The sequence below is a fragment of the Mandrillus leucophaeus genome, unplaced genomic scaffold (assembly GCF_000951045.1).
Source record: "Mandrillus leucophaeus isolate KB7577 unplaced genomic scaffold, Mleu.le_1.0 Scaffold79, whole genome shotgun sequence".
Classification (NCBI taxonomy): domain Eukaryota; kingdom Metazoa; phylum Chordata; class Mammalia; order Primates; family Cercopithecidae; genus Mandrillus; species Mandrillus leucophaeus.
In genome coordinates, this window is record NW_012108585.1 from 175,054 (window position 1) to 197,695 (window position 22,642).

At 44.1% G+C, this 22,642-nt stretch overlaps 2 protein-coding genes across 2 annotated transcripts in view; both read right to left on the minus strand.

Moving 5' to 3' along the window:
• Positions 1 to 17,276, minus strand: part of SLC6A13 (solute carrier family 6 (neurotransmitter transporter), member 13) — a 45,532-nt gene extending 28,256 nt beyond the window's left edge. Inside the window, exons 1-2 of the mRNA XM_011967132.1 lie at positions 17,193 to 17,276; positions 14,238 to 14,444 (exon numbers count right to left, since the gene is read on the minus strand). Of these exons, the coding sequence (XP_011822522.1) occupies positions 14,238 to 14,439 (202 nt within the window). The 5' untranslated portion in view covers positions 14,440 to 14,444; positions 17,193 to 17,276. The remainder of the gene's footprint in view (positions 1 to 14,237; positions 14,445 to 17,192) is intronic.
• KDM5A (lysine (K)-specific demethylase 5A) overlaps positions 1 to 22,642 on the minus strand; it is a 197,911-nt gene that overhangs the window by 44,067 nt on the left and 131,202 nt on the right. Inside the window, exon 29 of the mRNA XM_011967180.1 lies at positions 14,238 to 14,444. The gene's annotated coding sequence lies outside the window, so the exon portion shown is untranslated. The remainder of the gene's footprint in view (positions 1 to 14,237; positions 14,445 to 22,642) is intronic.

Below are 22,642 nucleotides of genomic sequence, written 5' to 3' on the forward strand. Positions count from 1 at the left end.
AAAAAAAAAAAAAAAAATTAAAGTTTGTTCCCCACTGAACAATTACTGCCTAACACATAACTTTTGGCAATAACAAGGAGCTTATTAAAAAACAGATGTCTAGGAGCATTGGCAAAGCCCACAGTCTATAATTCTTTTCAAAGAAATCATTCCTCTTAATGTCAGGTAGTCTTTTAGTAGGCTGAAATCAGAAGCCCTTTCAGTCATTGTTGTGGTTTGAATGTATCCCCTAAAGTGTGTGTGTTGGAAACCTAATTCCCTCTGCAACAGTGTTGGGACGTGGAGCCTAATAAGATGTAAGTCATGAGGGCTCTGCCCTCATGAATGGATTAATGTTATTACTGTGAGAATGTGTTTGTTATAAAAGTCAGTTTGGGCCAGGCATGGTGGTTCACACCTGTAATCCCAGCACTTTGGGAGGCTGAGGTAGGAGGATCACTTGAGCCCAGGAGTTCAAGACCAGCCTGAGCAACATGGGAAAACTCTATCTCTAAAAGAAATACAAAAAAATTATCTGGGCATGGCTGTGTGTGCCTGTAATCCCAGCTACTCGGGAGGCTGAGGTGGGAGGATTGATTAAACCTGGGAGTTCGAGGCTGCAGCGAGCTGTGAGTGTGCCACTGCCCTCCCTCCAGCCTGGGTGACAAAGCAAGACCCTGTCAAAGAAAAAAAAAAGGTTTATTTGGCTCTCTGTCTTTTGTATGAATATTCTCTTGCCTTTCTGCCTTCTGCCATGGGATGACACGAAAAAGAAGGCCCTCACCAGAGGTGGACTCCTGCCCTGGACTTCCCAACCTCCAAAACTATAAGAAATAAATATCTGTTCCTTATAAATGACCCATCTCAGGTGTTCTGTTGTAGCAACACGAAATGAACTAAGCTAATAATCTGTCTCCTTCTGCTTCTATGAGCATTGGCGGAGACAAGACTACTGGTGCCAGATATACTGATATTTTCTCTACCATGGACCTGTCATCTGCTGGCAAAGTGGACGGGAGAGTTCATGGGACACAGAATACCACAGAAGAGACAGCTGCACAGAGAGGAAAAGCTGCTTATCGGCAGAGGGTCCCCTCAAGCTTTCAACTGAGTACGTCAGTGCATACGTGTGAGAAAACTGAGGTGAGGGAAAGAACCATTCAAAATGATTAAAGGTAATGGTGCTCACATGCTGCCAGAGTAGATCATCTCAAGATTCACCAGGCATTAGGCAGAGTATGCAGAAGGGCATTTCCTCAGTAATGGGGAATATTTATCCCTAGACTGAGCACACTTCTAGTCCTACCTAACAAATCTTAAAAGCAAGACGTAAAAAGAGCAAGTAACTTCACTGGTCCCAGAACAGAGCTCAAGAATATTTATAGAAATACGAAATTGGCCAGGCGCAGTGGCTCACGCCTGTAATCCTAGCACTTTGGGAGGCCAAGGCAGGCAGATCATGAGGTCAGGAGTTCAAGACCAGCCTGGCCAACACAGTGAAACCCTGTGTCTACTAAAAATACAAAAATTAGCCTGGCATAGTGGCTACTTGGGAGGCTGAGGCAGGATAATTCTTGAACCTGGGAAGCAGAGCTTGCAGTGAGCTGAGATTGTGCCACTGCACTCCAGCCTGGGCGACAGAGCGAGACTCCATCTCAGAAAAAAAAAAAAAAAGAAAAATTTTAAAAAGAACAGGTGTGCCTAAGTGCTGAGACAGTTTCAAACAGCTTAATGTAATGGGAGTCAATGAAAGAAATAAAAGGGTGAGAAAAAGCTTACAGAAATAACTGAAATTTTTACAAATTTTATGAAAACTATAAACCTATAGATCCAAAAAGTTCAACAAACACCAAGACAAAAAAATAAAATTAAAAAAAAAACTAGTCCAAGGTGCATCATAATCACATTACTTAAACCAGAATATGGAGCTTTTAAGGGAAAACCTTAAAAGTCACCAGAGATAAAGGACACATATGTACAGACAAAGATAACATCAAATTTCTCATTTAAAACAATGCAAGAGAGAAGACAGTGATGACGAGGCACATTTGTTAAAGTAATAAAGGAGGGGGGAGAAAAAAAAAAGCTGTCAACCTGGAATTCTATACCCAGCAATAATACTGTTCAAAATTGAAAGTGAAATAACTGTTCTTAAGACATGCAGAACCTGAAACGATCTATCACAAGCAGAACTGAACTATAAGAAACGTTGGAGAAACTCCTTCAGGGAGAGTGAAATGATATCACCAGATAGAAATATGAATCTACACAAGGTAATAAAGAACTTTAGAAATAGTAATTACATAGATAAACACATAGAATGCTTTTCTTGTTATTCAAATATTTTTAAACGATAATTGGTAAACAAAAATAAAAACAATGTAATATGGATTTTATAACATATAAAAATGTATAACAATAGCACAAAGATCAGGAGGAAAGAAATGAAATTGTAACATTTTAAGGTTCTTATATATACAAAGTGGTACATTATCACTTGAAGATAAACTGTGATAAGTTAAAGATGTATACCACAAAGTTTAAAACAACCACTAAAATAACACAACAAAGTTACAGCTAATAAGCCAACAAAAAGAAGAAAGCTAACAATGGAATAATAAAAAATATTCAATTATTCCAAAAGAAAGCAGGAGGAGAGGGAAAGGGGAAACAAATAACTGATAGTACAAATAGAAAACAAATAATAAGATGATAGAGTTAAACCTAATTATATGGATAATTGTATTAAATGCAAATGGTCTAAGTATCCCAAATAAAAGACAGAGATTGTTAGATTGGCTTTTAAAAAACTGACAAGACTTAACTATATGCTGCCTTAAAAAAAATGACTTCGAATAAAAAAGACATGAAGAGGTGAAAAGTAAAAGGATAGAAAGATATACCATGCTAATACTACTCAAAATAAATCTGTAAAGTTTATCTTAATGTTACACAAAGTAAATTTCAGAGCAAAGAATATGACCAAGGGTAAAGAAGGTCATTTCATAATGATTAAAGGGTCAATTACTCGAGGGTCCATTAATCAATCAGTATTTCAAGTGCATATTCACCTAATAACAGCTTCAAAATACATGAAGCAAAAACTGACAGAACTACCAAGAGAAATATATAAACTAATTCCTGATAAATGTTAAAAATTTTAATAGCCCTCTCTCAATAATTTATAGAATAAGTATACAGAAAATCAGTATAGACATAAAAGATTTGAAAATTGTATCAACCAACTCAACTTAGTTGACATTTATTGAATATTCTATCCAGCAGTCCAACAGCAGAATATACATTAGTTTCAAGTGAGCATGAAATATTCTAACAAGATAGGCCCATATCCTAGACCAGAGAACAAATCTCAGTAAGTGTAAAAGGATCCAAGTAACATAAAATTGGTTCTCTGACTAAATTAGAAATCTATCAGAGAAAGACATTTGGAAAATTTCCACCTATTTGGAAATTAGGTAACACATTTCTAAATACCCTATGGCTCTATTGAAGTAATCAAAAGAGAAATTAGAAAGTATCTTTTTTTTTGTTTGTTTTGAGACAGAGTCTCGCTCTGTGGCCCAGGCTGGAGTGCAGTAGTGAGATCTCAGCTCACTGCAAGCTCCGCCTCCCAGGTTCACACCATTCTCCTGCCTCAGCCTCCTGAGTAGCTGGGACCACAGGCGCCGCCACTGCGCCCGGCTAATTTTTTGTATTTTTAGTAGAGATGGGGTTTCACCAGGTTAGCCAGGATGGTCGCGATCTCCTGACCTCGTGATCCGCCCATCTCGGCCTCCCAAAGTGCTGGGATTACAGGCTTGAGCCACCGCGCCCGGCCTAGAAAGTATCTTGAATGGAATGAAATGAAACCCAGTATCAAAATGTGTGGCATGCTGCTAAAGCAGTACTTAGGAGATTTACTAAATGATAAAAGAATAAAAGTTTCAAATCAATTACCTCAGCTTCCACCTTAAGAAATGAGAAATTATTGCTGAAATGAGGGTGTAGTTAAGGAAGGAAGGAAGGGAGGGAGGGAGGGAGGATAAGAGCAAATGAAAGCCAAAGTAAGTCAAAGGAAATAAAAATCAAAGTGGAAATCAATAAAATGGAAAACAGGAAAATAGAGAAAATCCATGAACCAAAAGCTGGTTCTTTGAGATAATAAAATCGATAAAATTTTAGAAGATACAAATTATCAGCATGACGAATGAGAGGTATCATCAGTAAAGGTTCTATATATATATAAAAACAATAATAAGAAAATATATGAAGAACTTTATGCCAGTAAGTGCAATATATAAATAGGCAAAATAAAAAATTTTCTCAAAAAACACAACTACCAAAGCCCACTCAAAAAGAAATAGTCTGAATAGCCCTATAACTACTAAGGAAAATTTGTTTTTGGTTTAAACCCATCCCACAAAAATTTCCAGGCTCAAATGACTTCAGTGGTGAATCCTCCAAATATTTAAGGAAGAAATAACAGCAATTCTACACAAACTCTTCCAAAAAATTGAAAAGATGGAATGCTTACCCAACCAATTTTATAAAGCGAGCATTACCCTGATAATAAAAGCAGACAAATACATTATAAGAAAAGAAAGTTAAAGATCAACATATTTCATGAACATAAACACCAAAATTCTAAACAATTTTAGGAAATCAAACCTAACAGCATGTTAATAGGACAACATATTATATAGCAATGTTTATCCCAGGGATACAAAGTGGGTTTAACATTTTTAAAAACCAACATAGTGCTGTAGTCTCCAGCTCTTAAAATAAATGGATAAATAAATAAATAATGTGACTCATCCTGTTAACAAATTACAAAAGAAAAGCTATATGATCATTTCATAGGTACAGGAAAGTATTTGACTGAATCCAACAATCATTCCTAATGAAAACTCCCAGCAATCATGAGGAGAAGAGAACTTCCTCAACTTGATAGAGGGCATCTACAAAAAACCCTGCAGCTAACATCATACTTAATAGTGAAAGATTGCTAAGACTGAGAATAAAACAAGTGTCTATTCTTACTACTTCTATTCAACATTGTACTGGAGATTCTAGTCAAAGCAATAAGGCAAGATAAGGAATTAAAGGTTATTCCAATTTAAAAGGAAAAAAATAACACTGCTTTATTCTCAGAAAACATGATATTCTACATAGAAAATCCTTTGGAATACACACACACACACAAAACCCCTACTAGAACCAATCAGTGCGTTTAGCAAGTTTGCAGGATACAGGATGGGCATATACAAATCAATTGTATATGTATTAGGAACAAACAACCATAAATAAAATGTAGAAAATAATACCATTTACAATAGCATCAAAAATATGAAATACTTAGGAATAAATCTGACAAAAGTTGTGAAAGATATATGTACACTCACAACTACAAAACATTGCTGAGGGAAATTAATGAAGAGCTAAATAAATGAAGAGTCATACCATATTCAGGATCAGAAGACTTAATATCATTAAAATCTCAATTCTTTCCAAATTGATCTATAGATTTGATACAACCCTAATCAAAAGCACAACAGACTTTTTTGTAGAAATTCACAAATTCTTTCTAAAATTCATCTGAAAATGCTAAGGACCCAAAATAGCCAAAACAAAAACAAAAACAAAAACAAAAACAAAAAAACAAAGAAAAGGGCTGGGCGCAGTGGCTCAAGCCTGTAATCCCAGCGCTTTTGGAGGCCGAAGGGAGCGGATCACAAGGTCAGGAGATCGAGACCATCCTGGCTAACACGGTAAAACCCCGTCTCTACTAAAAAAAAAAAAAAAACTAGCCGGGCGAGGTGGCGGACGCCTGTAGTCCCAGCTACTCGGGAGGCTGAGGCAGGAGAATGGCGTAAACCCGGGAGGCGGAGCTTGCAGTGAGCCGAGACCACGCCACTGCACTCCAGCCTGGGCAACAGAGCAAGACTCCGTCTCAAAAACAAAACAAAACAAACAAACAAACAAAAAAACCTTTGAAAAAGAAGAACTGAAGTAAAATTTTAGGCTTAATTCCACCTGGTATTTATATTATCCTCAAGCACAGTAATGAAGACAGTACTGGTGTCAAAATAAACAGATCAATGGAACAGAGTAGAATTCATCAACAGACCCACATACATACAAACAACTAATTTTTGATGAAGGAATAAAGGCCATTCACTGGAAATAGGATAGTCTTTTCCACAAATGGTGTTGCATAAGTGAATACCTACACAACCCCTGAGAAATGAACTTCAACCCATCCCTTCACTGCATACAAAAATTAACCCAGAATGAAACATAGACCTAAATGTAAAACCTGAAACTATAACTCTTCTAGAAGAAAACATGAGGCCTTTGGTTAGGCAAAGATCTCTTTATATGACATCAAAAGTATGGTTTGTAAAATAACTAATTGATAAACCAGACCTCATCTTTATTTATTTATTTATTTAAAATGCCTTCTCTTCAAAAGACACTGTTAGGAAAAGGAAAACAGTCCAGGTGCAGTGGCTCATGCCTGTAATCCCAGCACTTTGGGAGGCCAAGGCTGGAGGATCTCTTGAGCCCAGGAGTTTGAGATCAGCCTAGGCAACATAGTGAGACCTCGTCTCTACAAAAAAATAAAAATGTTTTTAATTTTCTGGGCATGGTGAAACATGCCTATAGTTGCAGCTACTTCTTGGGAGGCTGTGGTGGGAAGATCATTTAAGCTCAGAAGGTCAAGGATGCAGTGAGCTGTGACTGCACCACTGAACTTCAGCCTGGGCGACAGAGTGAGAACCATCTCAAAAAAAGAAAAGGAAAATTACAAAACACAGAATGAAAAAAAAAGTATTTGTAAAATGCATTTCTGTTAAGGGACTTGTGTGTTAGAATATTTGAAGACACCTAAATAACAAAGGATAAACTACTGATACGTGAAAACTATAAATGAAGCTCAAAATAATTATGTTGTATCATAATTATCAAAATATGTCCATTTATATAATGTTCTAAGAAATGCAAACTAACATATGGTGGTATCAAATTATCATAATTATCAACACACTGTATGATTCCATCTATATAATATTCTAAGAAAAGCAAACTAGTTTAGTTTGCATTTAGCATAATTACTGATTGCACTGGGATACGATGGCAGGAGTGAAGTTGGGAGGAAGGAATTAGAAAGAGACAGGAGAAACTGTTTTGGAGGTGATGGACATGTTTATTATCTCAATTGTGGCAGTGGTTTCATGGGTATATACATATGTCAAAATTTATCAGATTGTACACTTTAAATATGTGTGGTTTATTGTAAGTTAATGAGGAACCCAGTTCTCCAGGTCTTCACCTTCCACTTCTCAAGGTTGTAATCTACACAACCATAATTCAGGCACTAAGGGAGACTTGATGATGAGGACAAAGAAAGAAAGGTAGCAAACAATTCAGCCTAAGAAGTCCATGAATCAATCCAAGGTTTGCTGAGCAGGAGGGAAAACAGGAAAGAGAGAGCCCAGCAGCTGACAGGAACAGTCACTGTGGAGAGCCCAGTCCAGAAAGCAACAGCGATGGGCCCAGCCCAAGCAGCTCCCCGTATTCACGTTGCCTGCTCTTTCTCTACAAACCAAGCCAACGTTTAACTGCACTGGGCCCCGTGGTCAGCTGCTCCCACCTCCGCGGCTTCGCTGAGCACCTCGGCAGCCTGGCAAGAGGGACAAAGTCCATACCTGCAGGGGGAGCTACAGGCCCTAGAAGTGTGAGAGGGGTCGGGGCAGGAGGAGGCCAAGGGGGGCCAGGTGCAGACTGAGGAGTCCTGAAGGGCATTCCGCCTCTTCCCCTCCGCAGGCACCACCGTCACAAGATGAAGTTAGTCCTGGGGATGGCGGGCGGAGTTCACAGTTCCCTGCACCCCGTATCATGTGTACTAGTCTCCTCAAAAATTCTAAAACGTGCTGGCATTGTCTCCATGAGATGGGCGAGACCACATCCCCATCCCAGAAAGGAATCACTCTCTTGGCCCCGTTCTCAAAAGCAGCAGCTCTGTGGTGTCACCAGCCGATTTCTTAAGGCATGAACTGACGATCGTCCACTCGAGCAACAGAAGAGCGAGGAGCTTCCAAGAGGTGTTATGTGCTGTCCTCAGCCTGAGCCTGACCAACAGCGGCCCTGAGTCATTAACTGCACTTGATAACACACTGTCACGCACTGCTAAATAACCATTACTTCCATAGGAACACATGAAAAACGCTTATTTCTCTTTATTCTCCACTATCTAGAAACAGCATAGGGCTAATGGTTTTCCTTCCTGCCGAGGGAATCCTCTGTGTGTGGCCATCCCCGTGCACCTTTACAGGCTGGAGCTGCGGGGTGTTTCCCCTCCAGGCCCTTCCGAGAGGTCCTGCTGTCGTGGCCTCACATGGGGACTCCAATCCCAAGTTAATTCGGGGTGTTGAGCAACTCGGCCAGTGTCCAGGCAGCTGGAGAGGTCTCAGCTGAAGGCCCGTGTTCTGAAGCACCCAGGACCTGGGTATTGGAAGACTGAGGCTCTGAAGAGGAGCTGGAGGGGACAGGGAGGAAGTCCTCACTAAAGGTCGTCTCCAGCTGGTGTCCTGAGACCAGTGGAAAAATTAAAGGTTCTTGGCACGGGTAACTTCTGCCCCTAGTGAAATTTCAGCAACCTGGACTTAGAAATTAAGTGAAAATGTTGGCAGACGGTTTTTTCATCTGGGCTGAGATAGGCAGGAAGGTGGTTTAAATTCCCTGCTGGCTACGGACAGTCCTGTTACCAGAACCCTCTCCCGCTGCCTTCTTCCCACATCACGCCTCCTGCGTTATTCAGCATCTCCTTGTCCCATGACTGGAGCTTTGGCTGGGCAGGCCCTAGTAGAAAATCACATTTGCTTTCCCTCCTGGCAGCTGAGGGTGGAGGGCTGGAGGAATAGTTCAGATGTACAGCTTCCTCAGCCGCCTCGCCAGCTCAGGGCCCCATCACTAAGGCTGCCTGGTCACTGGCACACTGTGGCTGCTACACAGGACTCACACGGCCTCCTTTCGCCCAGAAGGGAAATACACAGCGAAGGGTGGATTTTACCTGCTCCCACATTTTGCCCCAATAACCCACACTTACTATCTCCAATTCTTTTCTCCCCATCTCCCCCATTATCTTAAATCCATTTCAATCAGTCATTGCCTCCAGCCCTCCACTGTAACCGCTCTTACCAAGTCATCAGTAACTTCCCAGCTGCTAAAACCAACAATCAATTTCCTCTCCTCATTTTTTAAACCTATCCGCAGCCTTTGCTGCAGTTAATCTCTCCCTCCTCCCTGATGGGATTCCTTCACTTGGCTTTCCAAAACACTTCATTCTCTTGGTTTTCATCCTGCTTTACCAGTTTCTCATTTTCTGTCTCCTCTGCTGGTTTCTCATCTTCTCCCAGACCCACTAAAGTCCTTACTTTCTTTTCTTATACCACCAAAATGCTAACGGTCCCCAAATACACACCTCCAGCCAGATCTCTCTCACCAACTCCAAACTCACATTCTATTGCCCAGTTGCCATTTCCACTTGCACATCCGATAGATACCTCAACTCAACTTTCCCAAAATTCACCCCCTTACTTTCCCTTCAAAACCTGCTCCTCTGGGGCTAGGCACAGTGGCTCATGCCTGTAATCCCTGCACTTTGGGAGGCTGAGGTAGGCGGATCACTTGAGGCCAGGAGTTTGAGACCAGCCTGGCCAACATGGCAAAACCCCATTTCTATTAAAAAACAAACAAACAAACAAACAAAAAACAAAACAAAAAAACCCACAACAAAACCTTGCTCCCTTCATGCCTTCCACATCTCAGTGAACGGCAGCTCCTTCCTTCCAGTCACTCAGGTGAAAACTCTTGGATTGCTTAGATGGGTGCTAGCAGTGGAGGGGATGAGACGTGGTCGGGTCCTGCACATCTCATGGGTGGGGGGATCCAGTCCCAGGCATTCTGGATGTTGAGTTACTCACTCTGCCAGCAACCAGGGTCCAGGGAGCTGGAGAGGCCCTGAAGCTCCCAGGACCCGTGTGTTTGGGTACAGTCAACAGTTATGAGAGGTGGAGAGAATTAAGGATGACTCCAAGATTTTTGCCTCATAACTAACTGGTCAGCTTCTGCCCTCACTCCCCTATACTCAGTTCTCAACATAGCAGCTAGAGATTATTTTAAAATGTAAGATGACTGGCCAGGCACAGTGGCTCATGTCGGTAATCCCAGCACTTTGGAGGCCAAGGTGGGCGGATCATCTGAAGTCAGGAGTTTGAGACCAGCCTGGCCAACGTGGAGAAACCTCGTCTCTACTAAAAATACAAAAATTGGCCAGGCATGGTGGTGCACACCTGTAGTCCCAGCTCCTGGGGAGGCTGAGGCAGGAGAATCACTTGAACCCAGGAGGTGGGCTGAGTGTGCTGAGATCACACCACTGCACTCCAGCCTGGGTGACAGAGCGAGACTCCATCTCGAGGAGTGGGGGGGAAATAATGTAAGATTACTGCTGCTCAAAACCCTGCCTGCATCTGAATGTCACTAGAGCAAAAGCTGAAGTTTGAGAGTGGCCAACCTGGCATACCTCATCTGCCCGCCTCCCTGTCCCAGCCCATTTTCTTCCCTGACCTGACCTTCTATTCACTTGCCCAGCTCCAGGCTCAAGTCCCCCTCAAACAAGCCAGCCAGGCTCTTGCTTTGTTTCAACCTTTGTTTCCTGTGCCTGGAGCAAAGCACTTTCACCCCACCCCATAATATCCACAAGGCCAATTCTGTCACTCCTGGCAAGACTTTGCTCAAATGCTCTCAATGATGACAGAGCCAGACTCCGTCTCAAAAAAAAAAAAAAAAAAAATTGCCACCACCCACACCCACACTCCTGATCCCCTTTACCCAGCTCCCCTCGTTCTTTTCCTATAGCACTCATTCATTCGGGAATGCTATCTAATTTACACGTTTATCCCGTTTATTGTACATTGTCTGTCTCCCTCCTCTAGAATGTGTGCCCTATGAGGACAGGGAATTGGTCCGTTTTGTTTCTAGATGTATCCCAACCACCTAGAACGATTCCTGGCTTATGCTACGTGCTCAGTAAGTACTTGCTGGTGAATGACACAGTCAGGCTCAGGGCTTGGCTGGGTGTGCGCCAAGGCAACGGACAGAGCCTGGAAATTCTAAAGCCATTAGGATGAAGCAGGTGCTTGGGGGTGGATCAGCCACAGGTCCTGGACAGCAGGGAGATTATTTACCTAGGAGACGGTGGAGGTGGGCATCCCTCTCACTCGCCTCCCTAAAAGCCTCCCTGTTGCTTCTGACTTCTGATGGGCTTCTTTGTATCACCTTCTCAGCTTGCCTGCCTTTTGACTACAGTTTTCAGCTGTTTGCCTTGTGTTCTATCATAGCCTTGCCTCAGCCCTTTCCCTGCTCTGGAACTCATTTCAAATTAGATCTACCAAATGTTGACGCTGGAAGAAACCAAAGATGTCACTTATATTTTTAGTTTGGAAGTAAAATTGTGCTTTGAGGACGTCTTCATCCCTAAGCTTCTCACTAAACAAATACTACAACGAATCAAACTCCTTGATTGCCCTCCCCTCCCCGCCAAGCACAAGAGTGGCTACTTGGAGCTGTGAATTTCAGGAAAGGGCCCAGAAGCAGGCTGATAGGGTGCATTACGGGAGGATGGCACACCCGGGAGTACCCCAGCATCCTCTCCAGGGCTTGCTCAGAACACTCTTCCCTTGCCCAGGAGCCCAGGCCCCAATCTGAGAATGGTGAGTTCCGATAAAAGCACTAAACCAGGAGGAAAGGGGTCAAACCAATCTAAGGGTCTCCACCTCCCAGCCTCCTGCCCACAGCAGCAGCAAAGGGTCCTTTCGGGAAGGGGCAGCAGTCTCTTCTTCGGCAAAGGGACAGGGAGATGACGAGATGAGGCTTAAGGGCCCGTTCTCTGTAGGAGTTTGCTTTGCCTGGGAGGCGAGAGGAGTTAACTGATGACAGAAAGGTTAAACTGCTGAGAACACCAAAACAACAGAAAAATAGGCCGGTCCAGGTTCCTCTACTGACCACACACATCCTTGATCAGCCCGCTTACCATGGTAAAGGAGCCATTTCACTAACCCAGCCCGCGGCCCTGGGTGACTCATGCCCTCCAGAGCAAACCTGGGCCCTGCCTGCAGCTCCCCAGTCCCTCAGAACACGCCCCTCCAGCTGAAGCCATCCACCAGCGAACGGGGAAGAGGAGTGCTCAGGCCCCGCGCTTGGTAAGGGAAGAAGTTATGGGTAGGCAGTATAAGGGTTAAACAGAGAACTCTACTGGATGGCAGGATTCCCACACACGTCAGGACTCTCCAGGGAATCAGCGTGCTGGAAGGCAGGCTCTATCCAGGGAGGAGGAGACCACAGCTGCCGCTCTGCTGCCTCCACCTCCCCACACAGGAGCCACGTGACCAACCAAGGGCTGTGGGTGCTCTTTTCCCCTCAGGCCTCTGTTCCCACACAAGACACAGTCAACACATTCCCAGGCCCACACAGACTCACCACAGAGCCCTGGGACCCAAACATTGCCAGACAAAGGACCAGGGAGAGTCCCTCATCCCCCGCGTTCCTGTCACTGCTCCCCTCCACTTGCCCCTGTCAGCCCAGTGGTTTGCACTAGACCTGGAAGGCAATCTCTCCTACCTCTTCGTGCCATTCCTGCTAATTCCCAGGCCAACCTTTACCCAATTCCAGAGAGGCTTGCGGAAAGCTGCTCACCTCCTAATCTCTGCCATGTGAGGAGCTGAGCTGGTTACCAGGTTCCAGACCCAGAGTCCCAACGCCAGCTTAGTCCCCAAGCCTCCAGCTTTCGCCCTGGGCCAGCTCCGTCTCCCCTGATTCTCCAGAGGGAGGGTACTCAGGCCTAAATTCCTGAACAAGCACGTGGAGCACTCAGCACCAGGTAAAAAGTGGGTAGACCTTCCCTCTTCCCTCACAGTGCAAACTGAGCAAATTCCTGGGATTTCAGGCCACTGGCCAGAAATTCCCAGGAAGAAGGGACACACCAGTCCATTTTCATCCCTCTGGAAACACAAGTTAACCTCCAACCCAGGGACAACCCCCAGTTGCCGCAGACCTGGGAACCAGACTCCATGGGCCCAGAGCATCTCTCGTGTTCTCCTCCAGTTCCCACACCCCCACTCTGTATTGAAGGCTTTCTTTCTCTAAAATCCTTGTGAGACTCAAGCTGGATGCCGTTGGCAGCTCTTACTCACCTGCAAAAGGGTAGGTATTGCTTTAAAGAACCTCAAATCCTGTGGCCCATGAACTTGCCACTCCTCTCATCATTTTCCCTGATGGCCTACCTCTGTATTCCACGTTCCTCCAGGCCTGGCTGCAGTCTCACTACCAAATCAGACCTGGGAACCCCAGCCCTATCAGCTTTACCCATAAGCAAGGAGCTATTCCTAGCCCACTAGTCACCCAGAACGCTCCAGTACTTGGGAAAATCCCTCTGGGGCTTCCCACAGAAATACAAAATTCCCTGAATGTGGGTTAGTGGTTGCAAAATTTCTGTCACTGCTGCGGGGATAGCAGAATTACCCCAGGCGGCTGGAAGAGAGGTGAATGAGAAGCCAGTGATGACACAGTGAAGAGCTGGAGGTAATGCTCTCCCTACAACATGCACACATTTGTACTGGGAAATTTTAAAAAACAGAGCCTATACTAGAAGGGGTTGGGTAAGGGATGGCTTAGGGAACCTCCCCCTGCCAGCAGAGTCGGAAAAAGACACCAGGCCAAGGCTGGGGAATCTCAAGACCACAGAACAGTTTGGTATTGCCATCATCATCAACAAAGCTACTATTTATTAAGTTCTTTACACACATTATCTCTAATCCTTACGACGACCTTGAAAGGCAGGCATTATTATCTCGATTTGCAGGAGCGGTAACTGATGCTCTGAGAGCTTAAGTAACTTGTCCAAGATCACACAGAGGGTGAGCAGCGGGGCCAGGATCCAAACTCTCCTCCACCTGGTTCCAGCTTGTGCTCACATTTCTACGATGCCACATTACAATAGAAAGAGCCCTGGGATAGTCACGGGATAGTCACGCATCTTTCTAGGTCTTAGTTTCTTACAGAGAGTCCTGGATGACCTCTAAGCGTCCTTCCAACTCCAGAATCCTATGCATCTATGGGACTCCCCAGAGGGGCCGTAAGCGCAGGAGATGGAAGCATCGTCCTTCCAGGGGTGGGTGGGGCGGCACAAGGGCTCTCACCTCCCCCATTTTTGTAGCAGAGATAGGGAAACCTCCAGACGTTGCCCAGCCCAATGATCTCCCCGGCCACTGACAGCACAAACTCCATCTTGTTGTTCCAGTGCCCTCGCTCCAGGGTGCCATCTTCCTCCTTCTTTTCCATGTCTGGATACACTGGCTTTGTCTCTCCATTACTGGCTGTGCCTGAGGCCCTGCTATCCATCCCACCTGGAAAACAAGTGGGATGCCCTGTTACTGTTGGGAACCCCAGAAGGAAACCCCTCCTCCTCCTCCTTTTCCAACAAATCCATAAGGGGATGAATGCCCTGGAAGAGGCGAATGCTATGCCCTTCCCTGCAGACCGTGTCCTCCTTAGCACTTCTCAGTGGTGGAAGCTGGGTGACAGCTACTGAGCGTATATACCCCTTTCCTGTTTCAGGAGGAAAGTGCTGGTGCTGAAGGACGGCCTTTGCTTCCACTACAAGGCCCTCTTGGGTTGAGGCTTGTAGACATGGAGGAGTTCACGGGCCGCTGTGCTGTCTAAATTCTCCCTGCCGCCCTACAGTCAGCCTCACCGGGATTAGCACGTGCTTCCGTCTCTTTACTCTCTATGCTGGGACACGTGGAAAGGATGGGATTTCACATGTCCTCAAAGCCACCAATTGCCCTTGCAGGAATTTACCCTGAGGAAATAATTGTGATTGTGAGTGAAAGGTGTAGCATTAGGATATTTATTGTTTATAACAGCGAAAAATCGGAAAGTACATAAATTGTCAAAAATGGTAGATATATTGATAAATTATGGCACATTCATATAATGGACTACTATATATAATCATTAAAACCTGTGTTACAGAAACAAGTATATCGGCACAAAAGGATGCTCACAATATATAGTAAAAACCGGTACACAGAATATGATCATGCTTGACAAATATCTTAGAAAGTATTTATAGGCATTGAAAGATTAGGATAGCCACCAAAATGTTTTTCCTTCAGCAGCTGGGTTATAGGAACATTTCCTTATCTATATTTTCTACATTTACATCAAAAAATATTTTACTTTTGTAATATAAAAATAAAAGCCAGTTTTAAAAAAAAATCCTGTCAAAGGACTGGGAGAGTTGAGGGGACCAGGAATTGGGAGTAAGATGAGGTGGACTAAGTACTCCTCCTATGTCCCTCTGAAATCAGCAGAAGGGAGAGATGAGCGATGTGCTTTTTCTTTTCTGGTGAAGACAAGTGGCGTCTGTGACAGTAGAGAAGATGACATAAACTAAAAAGCCACAGTTTTAACCATTCACTGTCAGAAGTGGCCCATTCCAGACTATTGGGATTGAGGATGACTGGGTGTGGCTCCCATTTAGTCAGCAACTACTACAGACTAGGCACTTCACCTGCCTTCATTTCATTTAGTTCTCACAGCAACCCTGAGAGGTAAGCATTACTACCTCCACTTTATAAATAAGGAAGTTGCCGCTCAGAGAGGTTCAATAATGTGACTGCTGCTGCCATGCAGCTAGTAAACTGCACAGCCAGGACTTCAACCCACCTGCCCCTGCTCTTTCAGTCCCAGCCCTTTGATTACAACGGCTGCCTGGGTTCACTGGCATGTCTACTAAAAGCATCTTCTAATGACTCTGCCTTGATTTTGCAGAGTGGCCTCTTTTCTGGAGAAGTAGGCAGACGGACTTTTTTCTAACCCTCAGGCAAAGTTCATGTTAACAGAACTTTCTCAGCAGTAACCTCTTCTGGCCACAGACTCTCCTTTGGCTCTGACCCAGGAAGTCAGAAAGTCAGGGAACAGGCCAGGCACGATGGCTCACGCCTGTAATCCCAGCACTTGGGAGGCCGAGGCGGGTGGATCACCTGAGGTCACGAGTTTGAGACCAGCCTGGCCAACATGGTGAAACCCTGTCTCTACTAAAAGCACAAAAATTAGCCGGGCGTGGTGGCACATACCTGTAACCCAAGCTACTCAGGAGGCTGAGGCAGGAGAATCGCTTGAAACCAGGAGGCGGATGAAACCAGGTGCAGTGAGCTGGGATCGCGCCACTGCATTCCAGCCTGGGCAACAAAGCGAGACTCCGTCTCGGAAAAAAAAAAAGAAAGAAAGAAAGAAAAGAAAAAAGAAAGTCAGGGAACAGCAGGTATCTATTTTTGTTTGATAAATTAGGGAATGAGCTCCTTTCTACAAAAGAGAAACCCGAGTAACTGGTCCCAAGAGGGCTCCCCAGTCCTTTTGGGAAGGTTGTCAAGGTACCGACTTTGCTGGAGGCCTCCCCTCCCTTTACCAGCGGATGGATCCCTCCCGGTGATGGAAAACCTTCCCTTCTCCACCTCCCAGACTCTGGGGGAAACAGTAGCCCTTTCCTGGCTCCCTTAGCCCCATTAGAGCTGCTTCTCAGACGCAGCGTGTTGTGTCTGACAGGCCATGAGCTGTAGAGTCAGATGAGACCAGGTTCAAACATTAGTTTTTTCTCATACCAATGTCTGACTTCAGAGAAGTTAATGAATGACTCTGAGTCTTAGTTTGTTCATCTGTAAAAGTGGGGATGATTGATAGGATATACTTAGCTATAAGAATTAAATGAGGAAATATACATATATATACACACTTAATAGAATAACAGGTACTCAAATTTTTGTCTTCTTTCAGTCCTGTCAAAGAGTTGATCATTGTTCTCTTTTCTCAGAGTTAAATCCGATTTTTCTTGGAGCTAAATCCAATTGTCTTTCCTCTCAATCTAGGGCTCTCTCTTTCCAAATCACATTGTCACTTAAGTCAACAGCCACCCAAGTCGCAGAAAGTCAAGAAAGTAGCATATAATCTAGGCATTTGCACACATAAATGTCAGAAGCATATTTTCTAGGAGAGGGTGAGAAAAAAGTCCTTTGGTTGTAAGTCCCATGGATCCCACCAACCTGCAGACTCAGACCCAGAAACAGAAAAAAAAAAGAGAAAACATTTCGAACCTTACTGAAGTTGCCGCCAGAGGTCCAGTCGGGGAGAAGAATTATCTAAGGGGGAAGGGGAAGGTGCCGGCTATTTAAAGTGTGGTTCCAGGAGCCTCTGTGGCACTCGTAATTCTAAACTTGGCCCAGCCCACATTCCACCCTTGTGCCTCCCCCTCCACTTTTCTCCCCTCCCCTCCCTCGGCCACCGGGCAACCCGCACACGAGTGATTCCGCAGTCTGGGGAGTGTGCACACCCTGGCAGGTCGGGCCAGTTGCTGGTGAGCTTATGAAGCATGGTCTCTTCCCTGGAGCTCATGTGCACTTCCCACCTGGTGAGCTCGGGGTCTCTCTGGAGGGATCCTGCCTCCCACCCCTGTCTCCAACACAAGTGCTCCTACAAAGCACTTGAATCCATCAAGAATAGGTGTTCCTTTGGTCAGGTGCTGTGTAGATTAATTTAAAAATACATTTATCTTACCGTTTTGCAGCTTGCCATGTGGAATGGACGATGATTTAGAACAAAGACACATAGATACAGAACTCGGAGATGTCAGAAAAACTTCCCAAACATACACAGACATTTATACACACAGAAGTCTGAAAAAATTTTCACTAAATGGTTAATAGTAGTTACTTTTGTAGAGTGGAACTGACATCAGGAGATGGCAGTAAGGGAGTTTTTTCCCCCACTTTATCAATATTGTTTGGATTTTTAAATAATATGCTATAATTTTAAAATATTTTTTAAATCAATCGAGAAAAGGAAGTGCCAAAGTTTAAAATAAAGCAAAGCCCTAAAGTTGTCATCAGTGAAGGAGCTGGCAGTGAGCACGAGGCACAGGTCACCAGGGAGCTTCGTTTTTCTGCAGGAACAGCCCACAGAGGCGGCTGTGAGAGCAGTTCCTTCAGCCTGGAGTCTAGGACAGGGCAGAGTCCCACCTCAGCCACGTGCCAAAGCACAGTGCATGCAGGAAACCTGCTTAGACCTTGACACCGGGGAGTGTGGGGTCTGAGTCCTACACAGGCGACTGTCCAGCTTGAGATGTCAGGAGATGGTGACTCACTGTAAATGGCAGCAGTGAGCAGGGAAGTCTTCCTGAGGGAGACAGGACTGGGAACCCCTGAGCTAAGCTGGGCTCTGGCCAGACTGTGAGAGAGTGAGTTAGGGAGGGAATGGGGCAATGGGTGAGTGAGGTGACACAGACATCTTGAGATGACAGAGAGGTGTGGAAAGAAAGATGAATCGAAGGGTCTAAGGTAGTTTCCATTTCCTGCATCCCTCATCTGACTTAAGGGCATGGGGCAGGGGCAGGAAACACTGCTGGGAACACCTGGAGAGCCTCCCACAAGCTTCTTGGAAATTATTCTTATGTTTCAGCTGCCCCTGTTCCTCTCCCCTTTCAAGCTTTCATCTGTTAGATTGAGCCATCTAAAGCCATAAACCAAAAGGGTCCTGAGACAGCCTACAAACTCACGTAAAAAAAGACCATCTTCAAAGCAGTGCTATTGACTTCCATTTTTACTCATCCTTGAGTGGTACTTACTAATGGCCTACTACGCATTATAAACTTTGGCATTTGTAATCTAAAATTACCAGATAACTCGTTTTTTCTCAGATACCATTCGGCCTTTGGCAATGTTGCACAGCCCCTTCTGTGTCCTCATATATGCAAACGGTTGCAATTTCCAGTTTCCAGGAAAGACTGTCAGTGATAAGGACATCATCAGGCTTATCCTGAGTTGGCTGTAAGTTGCTGCTCTTGTATTAAGGAATATTGGCTTTACTTACCAACTCTTTTGTTTTTACATAACTGCTGCCATGTTACCACATATTGACTCCTCTTTTATTCCTCTCCAAATCTTTGTTATCCCCAATTTCTTTTTCCCCTATAAAGTGGGAATGGCTATGGTAGGATTTTGTCCTGCTTAGGTTGACAAAAGTTAAACAACAACGACAAAAAGCTTGAGAACCACTGGTAGATAAATGTTGGTGACAGTCCCTCACAACTTCCTGTCTGGGGTTCCACACAAAACAGGCGTGACTAGCCTTGCATCTACCTCACGTTGCCATCATCCTTTGGTCTGCTGGGTGCAAAGTCAAGAAACCTGAAAACAAGTAACACCAGAATTAGTATTCAAGAGTTCTTACTCAAGAGACTGCATAAGTTTTAAGACTCACTAGAGATTGTTAGTGAGGATACTGAAGGCTGCGCTTCCCACAACAGGACTGTATAAAATGAAGTGAGCCACGCAAAAAGCAGGCCTAGGAGGTCTGGTTCGTACCAAGTTCATCCCAGGTATGTTTAAATGACAGTACGCCATGATATGCTCTCCCAAAAATTGTTTGACTCTACAAGGAGTGGAATAAACATTTCTGAGCAACATCAAGGTGGCAATGGAAGTGGTGGGTTCTCCTCTGCAGACCTTTAAATTAAGAGATGTAGTTCTGTTTAAGTGCAGGAGTCAGGAACCTGCTGACCTTTTGGATCTCTTTTCGAATATCACACTGAAAGAAAAGAAAACAGCAAGTAGAACAGACTAAACAAATTATGGCTTGCTATAACTGAAATCATTCGAACAACAAAATGAATAATGATAGTATGGGATTGTAGCCCAAAGAACAAAATTCACTAATAAGTTCATGCTGATACAAATAACCAATACGTTAGTAAGTAGGAATGAAAGGGCCATTCTTCCTTGCAGTTGAATTCCAATAAATAAATATAGAAGGATGCCGAGCATGGTGGCGTGCACCTGTAATCTCAGCTACTCAGGGAGGCTGAGGTGGGAGGATTACCTAAGCTCAGGAGTTTGAGGCAACACAGCAAGACCCCAACTCAAAGAAAAAGAAATCTTAATAAATGTAGAAGGAAAGAGAAAACTAGGAAATCACCACTAGACAAACACCACTGTAGTAATTGTTGCAGACAAGATCTACCAATGAACGCTAACACTGGTGGTGAAAGTTCAAGGAGGAACAGAATTTTTACAATTCCAAAGTGTCCCCCCCAAGATATGTATTAACTACAAAGGGAAAAATAGTAATTTTGAAGTAGAGAAGCCAGGCAGAAACCACCTTAACCAAATGACCAAGGTCAACACCACCAGTAATAAGACATCAATATCTATCTGTATCATGAAGCATGGATATGATGTACTAAGCGGGACACAACAGTTTTGTGATATTCTTTTGCCAAAAGTGTGGTTCAATCACAAGAATCATAAGGCAGACCCAAAGTGAGGGGCATTTGACAAAATTACTGATCACTACTCTTCAAAAGTGTCAAAAGTGTCACGAAAGACAAGACAGACAAGACAAGACAGACTGAGGAAGTGTTTTAGGCTGCAGGAGACTAAGGGAAAATGACAACCACCAAATGCGATGTGGGGTCCTGAATGGGATCCTAGATAGGGTCCTGGAATAGAAAAGGACATGAATGTAAAAACTGGTGAAAGCTGCATAAGGTCTTCAGTTTACTAGTACCCTACCAACGTTACTTCCCTCGTTCCAACAACTGTACTATGGCTGTGAAAGACGCTAACATTAGGGGAAGCTGAGTGAAAGATGGAAACTCTCTGTACTATTTTTGCAATTTTTCTGTAAGTCTAAAATAAAGTTTTTTCTTTTTTTTGTTTTGTTTTGTTTACACTCTATTACAGCCCAAGTACTTGACCCTGCTGTGAAAAGTTCTGGGATGTTACACGCAGAAACCAGAGAGGTCACTAAAAACTCTGAAGACCTTTCTGTTTGATCCCAGATGGGATAATTCACCTAAATTCTATAAGCTCCAATTTGTTTTCTTTTTTCGTTTTTGTTTTTGAGATGAGGGTCTCACTCTATTGCCCAAGCTGGAGTGCAACGGCACAATCATAGGTCACTGCAGCCTCAACCTCCCAGGCTCAAAGGATCCGCTCAACTCAGTCTCCCCAGTAGCGTGGACTACTACCATGCCCAGCTAATTATTTTTTAATCTTTTATAGGGATAGGGTCTTGCTATGTTGCCCAGGCTGGTCTTAAACTCCTAGCCTCGAGCAATCCTGCCTCCGCCTCCCAAAGCACTGGGATTAGAGGCGTGAGCCACCACATCAGACCCAACGTCTGAAAGAAACAAGACTTACGACAAAGAATATTAATAACACCAACCATTACCATTACTAACGTTTGTTGTGCACTTCAAACGTGCCAGGCATGGTGCTAAGTGCTATACAGGCACCATTTCATTTTATCCTCAGAACAAACCTATGACACAAGAATTACTGACAAGATCATTTTAAAGATAGGAAAACAAAGCCTTAAAGATAATTAAATTACTTGCTAGGCCACATAACTAGTAAATGGTAGACCCAGGATTTGAACTCAGGTTTGTAGAATTCTAAAGTCCATTATTTACTTATAGCTACCATGCTATCTATACTTTAAGTCTAGAGGTGGAGGAAAAAAGACAAGAGAAACACTAAAAAGCACAGCTCTAGTACTGTTTATTTTGGCTATTGCTGGCCCGTGGGATTAAATATAACTTTCTCAGGAAAGAGGTGAACAATGAAAATGACAAGAAAAAGGTTGCTTTCACTGAAAATCTCATCAGACCTGAAGAATACTTACAAAATCTAATCAGAAGGCTCTCTTCCCATCCCAATGTGTTCCACAATTTTACTACTCTGCCTTCCCTATTAAGGAAAATCATACCTTTTGTCTTTAACTCTAGAAAAAGTAGTTGCAGTTATTTTCCAATTTTATCCAGTTTCTTCCAATCCCTGTTTCCCTGATTCCTTGTCCGACTCTCAGAGTACACAGAGTTTGCAACCCTTATGTAACTAGTCTCAGTGGGAAGTTCCTGATGAACAGTTAGTGAGCAGGGGTTCTGAGGGAACGGAGACGCCCTGACACCATCAAGCTGTGGTGAGGGGTGAGGGCAGAGTGGCAACATTTAAAAAAAGCAACTTCAATCTCTGGACAGTCTTTTATCCTAAACATTTTTAAACACCACTGCAGGACGTTATTTGTGATGAGCAAAATCTACTGATGCACTGGTCATGCGGCTGACTGATGTGGAATGCAAAGTGTGGCCGGAATCTCATCTCCCATGTCTCATCCCAGAGAGAGGGAGGGAACCCAGAAGGAAAATGCGACTGGTTTCCCATGACTGGGAAACATGACAGCTCTCATCTGTCCTGGTTTCCCCAAACAAGAAACAGACAGGGCCTGCTCAAACTGTGTGGCGTCAATGCCCGTGAGCCAAAGACCATGAGGAACACACCTACAGTTAAACAAGCTGGATTCGTTACTCATGGCAACAAGGGAGACTGCACACAATGTAAACTGTGAGGTGTCGGCCGGGCGCGGTGGCTCAAGCCTGTAATCCCAGCACTTTGGGAGGCCGAGACGGGCGGATCACGAGGTCAGCAGATCGAGACCATCCTGGCGAACACGGTGAAACCCCGTCTCTACTAAAAATACAAAAAACTAG